General features: G+C 30.3%; 1 protein-coding gene and 1 long non-coding RNA gene across 8 annotated transcripts; one reads left to right on the top strand and one right to left on the bottom strand.

Moving 5' to 3' along the window:
• Positions 1-2138: 2138 nt before the first annotated feature.
• Positions 2139-4879, top strand: LOC109812574 (uncharacterized). Of its 6 annotated transcripts, none has more exons than XM_020376566.3 (6): positions 2139-2297; positions 3694-3789; positions 3888-3961; positions 4083-4228; positions 4394-4475; positions 4611-4879. In XM_020376566.3, the coding sequence occupies exons 2-6, from the start codon at positions 3753-3755 to the stop codon at positions 4722-4724; spliced, it is 453 nt and encodes a 150-aa protein (XP_020232155.1). In that variant the 5' UTR covers positions 2139-2297; positions 3694-3752; the 3' UTR covers positions 4725-4879. The 6 variants fall into 6 exon arrangements, with proteins under 6 accessions (XP_020232155.1, XP_020232152.1, XP_029130063.1 ...); XM_020376563.3 differs by having other exon boundaries at positions 3873-3961; XM_029274230.2 differs by lacking the exon at positions 2139-2297 and adding an exon at positions 2325-2388.
• A 2174-nt stretch (positions 4880-7053) lies between these two features.
• Positions 7054-10997, bottom strand: LOC109812585 (uncharacterized). 2 transcript variants are annotated; one of them, XR_002240927.3, is made up of 2 exons: positions 9401-10997; positions 7054-7855 (listed from the first exon to the last, which is right to left on the bottom strand). It is a non-coding gene; the product is annotated as an uncharacterized LOC109812585 (long non-coding RNA). The 2 variants fall into 2 exon arrangements; XR_002240928.3 differs by having other exon boundaries at positions 7054-7824.
• Between the last annotated feature and the right edge of the window lie 1712 nt (positions 10998-12709).

The raw sequence follows: 12709 nt of genomic DNA, 5'->3' as shown, positions 1-12709 counted from the left end.
ATTTGCATCTGACTGCATTTTAATTTTCTATTCTGAACATGAACAAACTGCACGACGTGAGTCAAACAGTAGATTTAAAGTATATCAGAGTTTGCACATCGGATATGTCATGAAACAGCACATATGTAAGTAAAACCTGTGCTGGTGCCGCATGTGATATGGCATGAAATTGGTTTGAGTATTTATTTTTGTGTTTTTTTTAACTAAAAATAGTTTTTGAAAATAGAATTTGAACATTTGTTTTTTTATATAAATATTTGGATTAAATTAGATTTTATTCCCTCAACTTTTTAAGAATTCAAATTTTAATTTCAGTTGATTTTTTTTTTGCCAACTTATAATTTTTCGTTACATGAATTAGTTTCAATGGTTAAGTTTCCCTTTTAAAGTGATAAAATGTATTAATCAAGGGTGGAGGGAGAGAGACTTGGAGGGGTCATGGTCTTCCCATTTTTTCTAAAATATATTAAAATTACTTTAAAGATATTTTTTTTGTCTTTCCTAAAATTTATATAAAAGAAAAATTATTGGTTGATAGATGAAAATTATCATCTCAATTTACACTTAAGAAAAGAAAAAGAGAAAGAAAAAAAAAAAAAAATATATATATATATATATATATATATATATATAATGTGATAGGAAGAGAGATTAAAAATAATTATAAATAATAATGAATTATTTGTGATGTTAGGATATTTACATATAATTGTTAAAGATTTAACAAAATCTTGACTTCCCTCAAGCCAATTTTTTTTTGGCTCCGCACCTAATATTAATAAGTGATTGAATTATTCATACTCTTGTAACTATGATATATGATATATGTAATTTTTCTATTTACTCTCTAATAATTATTTGTACTAGATAGTCATGTAGACATATAATGTTGTTAAATAAAAAATTACATGTATTAAATGATTTAGTATCTACTAAATAATCACGTAGACATCAATTAATAATCTAATTAGTAATAACATATTACTACATATCATTACTTAACAAAAACAAAGACTTAATTTCAAAAATTTAGATGACATAATATTTATGAAGGAATAAAAGTTGACAATAAAGACTGAAAGTTGGATTCATTAAAAATGTTGAGGGAATATTTAACTCAAAATATATTTTGTTTTCAAAATACAACTAACTAAATAGGCAGAAGGTGGTGCAAACAAAAAGGTAAAAGCCGGTGCAAAACAAACAATAAATGTCCATTCTATTATGAATCGTAACACTAACTATATTTTAGCATTAAATAATAATAAGAAAATTAATATTGATAATATTTAAGTTAAATTGTAATTTTAGTAATATTTTTCTTTCATAAAAGTGATAAAGAAGTGTTATAATTAGCAATATATTTTCTAATAGACTCCTTCTAATACACTTTCTTAAAATAAGGAAGGTCATAAAATAAAAGGGTGAGATATCTAATAAAATTTTATTATTTTCAATAAATTTCAATTAACAATAAAAAAATATATTGAAAAGAATATATTAAAGATTGTGTAATAATATTTTATTTAAATATTATTGAATATTAATTAAAAAAAGAACTTCGTACTTGCATTAAAAGAAGAAGAAAAATATTTTTTAATGTAATAATTCTTATTAATAAGTATTGTTTATTTTTATAGTCACTATGGTTATTTGATTATATATGCTACTATTAAGTCTAAAATGGGTAAGAAAAATGTGAATATCAAATGTGTTATTTTTTTATTTTGTATAAATTAATTATTATATCATCTACATTATGTGTAATAATTAATATTACAATTTTAAAATTAATGATAAATACTTAACATTGAATTAAAATTATGAATATCATAAAATTGAAGAATTAAAATCGTAAAATCAAAAATTAAAGGCTAAAATTAGATATTAGATATTCTAGGAGACTTAAAATATATTATATATACCCATGTTATACGAGCTATATCCTTGAAAGTCCGTTTTTGGGAAATTTTGTGGTCAAAAAGTGGTTAAGGTGTCAAAAATTTATCGAAACTATTTTGTTTTTATTTATAAAATAAAATAAAATTAGTAAATTTTAAAGTGGGTGACAATTTAAGTAACATGTAAGAAAACTGAATGGGCCGAAGCAGCCCACGTACATGTATTGTCCGGGTGGGCTATTTGATAGCACTACTTACCAAATAAAATTTTTAAATAACTCGAAATTCCGAGTTATTAGTTATTACACTTTCTTCCCCTCACCGGTAACCGGAACGAAACCCTCAAACAAGAGTGTAGTTGTCGCCTCGGTTCAACAAGTTTCACCGCCACGTCAGGTATCTTCCGCCACCATTCATTCTTTCAGTAGTTCTTGATTTGTGGATAATCTTCGCTTCAACTTTCTGCTCACAACTTGCTTGATAAAAGGTCACAATTGTAGACTTGTAGTGACTATGAGTATCCATGTTGGCTGATGATTCTCAAGTGTTTGACACTTCGTTCCAAACCAGAATTCGAATAACATGTGCATTTTTTTTCTGAGCTGCATTCACATTTGTTGCTGTTGTTTTGGGTATCCAGGGGAGAACCCATTTAGGAAGCTTTGTTAATTGTTCATGTTGCTGAATTTGATGGGTACCTGTGAATTTTGGGGTTCAACTGCTGATGCATTGAACAATAAGCTACAGATCTTTTTTCTCCCACACCTTGTATTTAGGGGTTGTCACCGCCTTTATGTTAAAGATAGCAGCTAATTAGATGGTATAACTGGACCAAGTTGCTATGACCACATGATAATTTTTTAAAACACGTAACAAACATGAAAATATTACATTCCCATGTTCACATTCCTGAGAATCAACTTTTAATCCTTGAAGCAAAAGCCGCCTAAGAAGTAACTTTCTTTATTCAAGGAAGATAATAACCACTAGGTATTAAATACAGATGTGTTAAGCTGAATGTTAATTAAAATTAGGTAGTTTGTCTCATATCTGCTTATTGTTATTGCTATAATATATGTGTAGTTTCATCATTTCATTCCTTTCTAAACCTCTTGACAAAAGACAGGTCCGTGTGTAGTGCAATTCTACAAATTGTGAGCAAGAGAAATGTTAATAACACATTCTTTGACACTCTTTAATATTTTATTTATCAGGTAAATTATCATGATATGTTTACTAATTAAAAAGTAAGTCCAAGTAATTTAGTGCGGCCAACATGAAATTTTACCTAATAATACAAAATATAAAAATAGTATGCTACTAATTCCTTTTATCCTGAAAGATTTCATTTTATTGGACGAGAAAAAGTGAATTAGTAATAGAAGGATATTCCAAATAATTTTACCGCTTACTATTTGAAACTGTTAAATGATATAGAATTGTTTGGTTCATCACTTCATTACCTAATTGTATCCTTCAGTTTAATTGACATGACTTGGGTGATGATGTTTGCGGTGACTGTTTTGGTTTCTTATGGTTTATATATGGGGACAGATCTAGTGTGGGGATATACATGGGGACATCAAAGCCTTCTTTGTTTTCTTTTCTTTTCTTTTCTGACCTGCTTGATATATGTCTACTGTTCATTCATTTATTTTTGGTACACGATAACTACTTTTCTGTCAACTGTTAAAGTTCTTGCTTATAATGCGAGAAACATGAGGAAAAAAGTTTTGATTTTGAGATGAATTGGTGATGTATAAACCTTCAATAACCAAGTTGGGTTATGCAGGTTTCAGCACATTGAATCGGTCATGATTGTTTAGTAAATTTGGCAAATAGAGTCACAAAATGGTGATTCTTTCCTCGTTGCCGCAGACCTATTCAGGTTTTTTTGGGACTACATTGGTTTCTTCATAGGCATGCTTATTTTACTCCCTGTTTAACTTTATGTTTCTTGATATATTGTAGCTTTCGTTCAACTAGGTACTCCTTTTCTGCCATCAAAGTTTCCAGCAAGAGTTGATTATCACAGAGATGTTTCTCTAACACCACAGACAGTAACAAATGCTTATTTCTCTCATCTAATTTCACTCTATTCCCTCCTTCAATTTATGGGTCTTTACATGTGTTTCTAGTGGTAATATATCATTTGAGATTACACATGCTTCATGTTTGCAGATTTCTAGAACAAAGATAAGACAAAAACATGTAAACCATAGTTGCACCAAATTTGTGATCTCTGCTGCAAGGAATGATCATCTAAACTATGATGATGATTTGCCTGAGGAGCCCTTTTTGCTATCTTTGATCAAGGATGCCTTATGGTATTTGTAAATCATCAACTTCGCATGAAATTGTATTAGTATAATGAAATACGGTGCTTGTACGAACTGATACTTTTTTGTGTAATTAAACACTTGTAGATTTACTTATTTATTTAAAAAAAAAAAAAGAATCATATTTACTAATAACTGTCTGTTCTTATCCAGGGGGCTAAAATCGTTATTTGTATTTTTGGTTGAGCAACCTAGCCAGCTGAAGTACATAGAGTGGCCAAGCTTTAGTAGTACGGTATGTCATTTGGTTCATTATTTACGGTTGCACCGTAGTCATTCGCCACTACTTCCATCTTATGTTTATATTTCAGTTTTTTAATTTATAAAAAAGTATTGAATGATGACATATGTTTTTATCAATCCTTTGCAGCTGAGGACTGCGATTCTGACTCTCGTACTGGTTGCATTGCTTATTGTTGCATTATCATCTGTTGATTCGGCTCTGTGCTATCTTTTGGCTTTAGCTCTTCGGAAGAGTCCATAACCAAGTGTTCTTGCCTGTGTTACCATAATACATAAGCAAATTGACTTCAGATGCTTGTAATATATTTAGGTCTATCCCCGTTTACATGGAAATCTTGACTCCTATTTTGATGAACTGGAAAACTTATTATTAAAGTCATGATCCTGTTAACATAATTCCATGGCTGGGAACTTGATATGGAATTGGATATTTATGAGTATAACTATAGGTAGTTGAGGGGTAAAAAGGTTATCGAAGTCAGCAGTTCTCAAATTTACAAGTCAATTATATAGATAAATGATGAAAGCCGGACATGGCGAAATCTAATTCTTCGTCGAGCTACAGCAAGATTATAATTAGGAATACTTAGGGTATATTTCACTAAGTAGCTCAACACATTATTACCACTGATCATGTCAATCAACCAGTGCGTGTAACATCAAAGGAAAAATAAATAGAAATAAAACACTTGGATTTGCACCAAATTTGTTTCTATTCACTCTATTCGTTGAGATATGGTGCTATTGGCAGAGAATGAAAACTTGTTAAGATAGGGGGGGGGGGGGGGGGTTGAAGGTTTATTGTTTCCTTTGTTTAATTTGTATTTAAGTTGGTTGGGATTTATTTGAAAAAAGGGTTGGATGTAGCATAGTAAAATTTATTATTTCTTGTTTAGAATAGGTAGTAGCCGCCTTTTTTTTTGTTTAACGATACGATTTATGTAAAGATAAATTACATTGGATATTTTAATATGATTAAGACATTGTTTCAATTTTTTTTGCCTTTTAAATTTAATCCTTAGCAATATTTATATATGATTTATTTTTGAAAGGTATAAGTAATCTCTAAGGAGAGGAAGAGTTTTGGTATCTTAATTATTTACCCGCTCAAGTATAATCGTTTACTTGTCCTGAACAGAATTATCTCTTACAAAATGTAAGAATATATTAATAATGTTTATAAATTAATGTGATACAACCATGTAGACTTTTCCATTACCAAAAACAATACAAGCATGAAGACTTTTCATGACTAGCACGTCTCTTCAAAATACCTAATGAATGAGACTGATAATGTCACGCATTGTCAGCACAAATTTATTATATTTTGAACAGAACATGGACTGTTTGGTTTGTTCCACTCTATTGCAGGGGGTCATTGCTTTGCAGAGTGAATAATGAATTTTAGTAATGTTTTTTACATATATTTAGAAGCTGAATATACTCTTCTGTGACATGGTGGCTTTCATAGTTACACTTACACCTGTAATTAGAATTATCAAAGTGGATGGCTTGTGAATCCTATATAATGAGTGAGTTAAACCATCAAAATATGGGAACAAGTTTATTTATGAATTATATGGAACAAAATGGTAAAGGCTACTTATCCATCCCTTGAGAAGTCTTTTTCTGCATATCAAAATTGGGATTTAACACTATCTGAAAGTGACTTTTCCTGCCAAAACCACTGCTTCTGGTCTTTATGGTCGGTAATGTGATTAGCAATACTGACATTTGAAAAACGTGGCAATAAGGTTACCTGCCACCACAACTAGTTAGGTTCTGTTTTTGTTTGATTAGAAATTATGATTATGAAATCACTAGAACAATCATTTATCTCAAATGAACCATCTGAATCAATGTTATTCAATTCATGCAGTTAGTGTTTGGAATTCAATCTAAAACAGACTTCATTCATTTCTAACAGAGAAACTATTCTTTGTAGCTTCTATAATTCACATAATGAGACATGTCTCAATTGATATGAAACCAAACTTGCACTTAATCCGCCTATAAAAAAAATGCACTTGATTCCGGATGAAATGTTTTACTGATTGTAGTGTGTGCTTGAAAAGTAGTTTGCAACATGTATTCATACCCTTTCTACACGTTTGATAGAAACAAGAAGTTAAAGCTTCTCCGTAAAACATTCAAATTGATGTGGTTTTTGGTTTATAACTGTGTTGGATTTGGATGGAGTTTCAACGACTCTAGTCATGAGTATCTCTTGTTTTTTTCTGAAAGGTTATAATCAAGTTCCAAAGGCTTAGATCATATATAAAATCAACTATCATTTACTTCATATATCAACACAGATTAAGGCTTAATCAGACAGAAATTCATAATGCGTTATCCAATGAAAAATCTGCTCTTGCATAGACTTTGATTAACTAAAAGCTTTTCTACATTAGCTTGTCCAACCAACTTCAAGAGGAAGTTGCATTATTATCAGTTATCATCCATTCCAGCATCAGTGATTGCAAATGAGAAATTCTTTTATACAACTTCCTTTTACAAGAGAGAAATAGGGAGGATAAAAATAGTAGTAAAAAATAAGATTGGTGATGTGATGAGAGATCAAAAGAAAAAGAAGTGATGTATAAGTGATGTCACTTTGAATGCTTTGGTCAATCGTTAGGTCTTCTCTGGTGAGTTTTTCATATCAGAACAAATATGATATCTGGTTCGACTATACATGAATCCTTAATTTTACTTTTAAAATCACACACACATGAAACCTAAAAACAATCATAGTTGAGTGCTTAACCCATAACCATAACAACAGTTCATATTTATGAGTTCCATTGTCAATGGTCTTCCCATCTCACTGAAGTCCAAATGAATGCCCTTGAGCCTCGACAGAAACCATAAGACATTAAGGTTTTAAGCAGGGAGAATTCCAATTAAGAAGTGAACCACAAAAATATAGTCCACACCACATTCAACCCAAGATTTTACAGCATTAAAATGTGTGTTTGATTATGCATTTGAAACACATGTAAACCGCATCCAAATGCGTAAACAAACACACCCTAAGTGCGTGCAATTTTGTGACTTACATGTTACTTAACATGGTCATCTCTATACAACATGACACTTTCCAACAATTATGTATCCATTATTAACATGATAGCAGAAATTTTGATCGAGCACGATATTTTCCTTTGTTAATCACTTTGTATCTGTATTACACCCTTTTTTATCAGGATCAGTAATTCAGTACTATAACTGAATCTGACCAATCACCTCGTGATACTTGTTAAACATTGGAAGTTACATTTCTTTCAGCTCAACAATGAAAGAGATCCTTGCAGACCTTTTGCGTGATTCTGAGAAGGTGCCTACAAAAAAAATGCATGTAGATCATTGTCCCTGTATATAGTAGCAGCAAATGCAATTCTTCCTTAATATAAATACACTACACCAAGTATAAGTGTATCACTGGTTGTTTCTCAATTATACAATGATATCTGAGAATTAACAACAGATGAAAATATTAATGCCTGTCATTCATATTAGCCCTTCTTGTTACTTGATTCCTGAAAAAGCATTTACCATCATGGAATGGTCTCATCTGAAGCTAACCACTAAATCAGTGGTAGTTGCACACGATGAAAACATACCATACACAAAGTTCAAACTAATTGGAGAATAACTTTAGAGTTTGTTTTCTATGTAGTAACAAGTTTTATGCTATTAATCAATTAGAAATTATGATAGATATAATTTTTAAGATAAATATTGTAAAAATCAACATATTCATATGATAATTTTTTATTGGATGAAAATATAAAAACCCTTTTCCATTATCAGTGCATAGTGTATGGACTATTTACTCATAAGTCATAACTTTATATAAGAGTTAAACAATTAAACAGGCCGTAGCCATTAGGTGAAATATTGAACTGCATGTTTGCCTATTAAATGGAGAGGTTATGGATAGGAGGCACCAGCTAGAGGAAAGGTAATTTATGGTCATTGGTGTGCCAAAGAAATAAAGACGGCTGAAATTTGAAATTTGAACAGTTAAATTATTGGTTCATAAATAATCAAAGCAAAGTCACCAAAGCCTAAACAAAAAAATGCAACATAGCCAAAGCAATAGGGCTGCTAAGGATGCTGATGGCTGCTGAATTGACCCTATGGTCTGTGTTTTGTAGCATTCTTTCAAATGCATCAGAATATATCAAGCAAACTATGTACTAGACTAATAGTGTTTGGAGAGATTTTGAAATGTTTCATAGAAAAAAGACAAAGTAATGTGAACATTGAATAAAACTTTGCTGAATGCTGACTTTATTTACAAATTGAACTTGGACTTTAGGGTAAAGGTAATAATTATTGCCGGCGCTACGTTCCACGAAATCAATTACGTAGATGTGAATTAGGAAGTATATATAGACTACAGAAATTTAAACTTTAGATAGGTTGATTTGCCAAATAAAATGAGTAATAAATATGAAGTCATGTTAACGTACCTATTACAACAGTAAGTACATATTCATGGCAACAAAAACCTAACCTCAGCAACAATATGAAGACATGAAGAGGTATAACAAAACACAATCTAGCAGACTTTGGAGTATTAAAAAACCTCTGACATTGCCTATTTAAAGAACATGATTTATACACCCAATCAGTTATGACGAGATATAATTGGTAGATAATCATATCTCTTAAACATATCATCATAAATACGATTATCTGTATGGAAAAGAAATATTTGTTAAGAGAATCAGACTTTTAATTAGATCTTCGGAATTAGTATATAACTCTTAAGTAAGAAAAACTCTGAACACCAAACCAGTGTATGAATATCACTTTCAAATTGATCCTCTTAACGAATTGTACTAAAACAGCCAATGAGCAACAAAGCCAAACCTGTCAAATGAAACATCATAGTCCATAACAGTATACCTTTCACAAACCCAGAATATCAGTTGATGAGTGCTCCTTTATCTCTGATTGATAGTACTGTATGTCAAAGCGAATAAACTCTATTTTGCTTTACCATCACAAAAACTGATTCAGGAGGAAATTAAACAAGTCCACAACAATACTGGGAATGAATAACTTTTGACAATAAAAGAAAACAGATTATGACACTGACCTTACATGTTAAGAGTCCCTTGAAAGGGGTTCACCCAAAGAAAAGTTTTTCACTGCTTCTTATGTGTTCATGGTAATCATTGAGCCAAAGTGGCAGTGGCACACATTCGTGTATCTTATCTTATCAACACCATCAAGTTCCCTAGCAAAGTGGGCATTATTTTATGATTATTATGGTTATGTTATGATTTCTGTCACACTCCAACCTTTACTCACTTTTGGGGCCCCACAATTAGCATCCAATACAGAAGATGCTAAATGAAAACACTGTAGAATGGGGACACATTCCAAAAAGTGACAAAACCACATTATCATGATTGTGCAATGTGTGATATGTGATATATGAGCATCATGAGTCTTAGGAAATGGTAAGAAAAAGTAAAAATAAAATAAAATAAAAAGGGGGTAGAAGAAGACAATCTGGCCCGGTGGGCTTTGACAAAAAGAGACAAGTGGCAAATGAACTCTTTATGTGGCCCACCAGTGAGGTCCATAGCCATCAGGCACCGCTCCTCAAGGGGGGCAAGAACTGACTTTAGGAACATCCCTTAAACCAAAAACAAGTTGTTGAAAGTGACATGCATCAATATATGCATATAGTAAATGATCAAGGCATCAAAAGCAGTTCCGTGTCTACAATTTTTTATTATTACAATTATTTTTTGTCATTTGCCATAACTGGTCAAAACCTTTCGTTTTCAATCTCCACCACCCTCCTCTTTCCTTCATTCTTTTGTAAACTAAAACACGCACCCCTCCAACTTCAAATTTTGTACCCTGAGGTCATCTCATCCTAATCACCACTTTCACATTCATACATACCAATTACTAGCACCTCTTCAATATAATACAATTCATGCTTACATTGGCAATTGATACAAGTCATGGAATAATTCATTTAATGCTGCTTAAAATGTCCCCTACACCCTATCTACTTACAATTTTTTTAATTAAAAATTTCTTATTCAATCTTCTCCGGGCAAAAATAAAAATTAAATATTTTTAATTTCTTAAATTTAAGATAATTTATCTCTTAAATTTAAAATTATTTTTTTAATCATTGTAATTTTCAAAGCCCTTAACCAATAAAATATCTAAAAATAATAAATTGAAACAGTTTTTATGTTTAATATAATATTTTCAGTAACAAAGATACTACTCGTATTTGTAAAATTTGTGTATAAAAATTAAAATAAGATTTTTGAATTTTATAAAGACTAAAAAAATTAATTTTAAATTTAAAAAACTAAAAATAAATTTATCTTAAGTTTAAAAAATTAAAAACATTTTTTTTTAAAAAAAAAAATCTATTAGATTAATAACCGTTACAATAACATAAAGTGGAATTAGTCCCTATCCAGTGGTTGAGGACAAAAAAAAAAAAAAAAGTGTCTCCTACACTGACGTTAGCAAGATGTAATAACAATACTATGAAATTTTGTTGCATGATTTGTGGTCCTTGTTTTGATGCTTTGACTCTTAATCCCTAAGGAAACGTTTTACTAATTCCGAACCAAGGATTTTCCATATTGTGTTTGGGTCAAGTTGATTTTTAATTACCTTGATCATGCGTTTCAACTATTGGTACATAGTCATTAGCCATGACTCAATTTGATGTAAATTATTTGACCACTAATTGAAGGATATAAAATTTGTGATGTTCACGTTTTTGTTTAGCATAAGATAGATACAAGGAATTGGTGTGGCTATATACGTATTGGGAATGATGATTTCTCCAAAACAAAACAAAAATAAATAATAATAATAATAATAGAAAGAGACGTATAATTTAAAAATGATGCCGGATTTTCTCTCTCCCCAATTTTCTTTGTCTTGTGGGATTGTGGATTAATCTAATGAGACTTTGAAATTGTGAAAATGTTGGCGATGATGCATCATATGGTACTAGCAGATTGTGACCGAAAGGTTGCATTATACCACAAGTTTTATACAAGGAAAAAGACTAGTGATAATGACCATTCAGATACATCTTAAACCGACTTACACATGTTGGGGGAGAAAAATAAATAAATATAAATGTTGGCTTTTCTTAAGGATTTTTTTTAATGAAAGTTTTCAGGGTTAGATTAAAAAAAAGAAATTAATATGTTTAGAGTGAAGACTCCAATCCAACCCCACAATTTAAAAAAAAAATGTTTTCTGGGCCCCAAAGATTTTGATCTTTCATATGGTTGAATATCATAATCGAAATAAAATCGTGTTATCTCGGAAAATTTGGAAAAGAGAAAGAAAAGAAACACACGGAAACAATTTATTTTAGAAAAAAAATTAAATTTCTCCTTTATGATTTTAGTCTTAATTTTTATAATTTTAATTCTTTATAAAATTTGTAACTTTAATTTTTGTTATATAATCATCCTTTAATTATTAAATTTAAATTTAAATATTTGTTATGACTTAATATTTATAAGTGATATGATTACTAATATTTAATAATATTTAGGTTAATTTGTAATTTTAATTTTTTACATTCATCTTATTTTATCACTTTTGAAAAATGAAAATGAATTTCAATTTAAACATTATTAAATATTAACTATTGTATCAATTATTTAATATTAAATCATAATTAATGATACAATTTTAATGATCAATAAACAAATATTCAACTAGAGAATCAAAATTATTAATTTTATAAACCAATCAAACGATGCTACGATAAATAAAATAAAAAAGGAAAAGGAAATTATTGATTAATGTATGTGATCCATAAAGTATTGAAAGAGAATTAATGGTAAGATATTGGTTATGAAATGGAATGACGTGCATATTAAATGAATGGAGTATCATTAACACGAGTCACAATCATAACAGGTAACCCACATCACATGTGGATGTGGGCATGCATCATGAAACATTTTCAGGAATATAATATAAATATAATAATGTGTTAATCAAAAGGAGTCCCAAACGTTGCTTTCAGAGTGAGTTTTGGAAGGAGAAAATCAATCAACATCCAAGACCCGTGGGGCTTGGACGGTTTCTCTTCCTTATGGGGTTTCGTTTCTCAAAACCCTCAAACCACATCACAATTCGCAAGCACAAGACAAACCATGTGACAACCTTCCCTCCCTTCTCTTCTCTTATGTTGGAGTT

This window comes from Cajanus cajan, chromosome 2, assembly GCF_000230855.2.
Source record: "Cajanus cajan strain Asha chromosome 2, NIPB_CcT2T_4, whole genome shotgun sequence".
Lineage (NCBI taxonomy): Eukaryota > Viridiplantae > Streptophyta > Magnoliopsida > Fabales > Fabaceae > Cajanus > Cajanus cajan.
Note: the sequence above shows the minus strand (reverse complement) of the source record. Positions and strands in the feature narration are given on the sequence as shown.

Bases quoted from the DNA above. Each gene is read 5' to 3' on its own strand.
- LOC109812574 (XM_020376563.3), top strand. From the start codon at position 3,753: ATGGTGATTCTTTCCTCGTTGCCGCAGACCTATTCAG. The intron at 3,790-3,872 runs GTTTTTTTGGGA...GATATATTGTAG, and splicing joins GTTGCCGCAGACCTATTCAG to CTTTCGTTCAACTAGGTACT. The intron at 4,229-4,393 runs GTATTTGTAAAT...GTTCTTATCCAG, and splicing joins TTGATCAAGGATGCCTTATG to GGGGCTAAAATCGTTATTTG.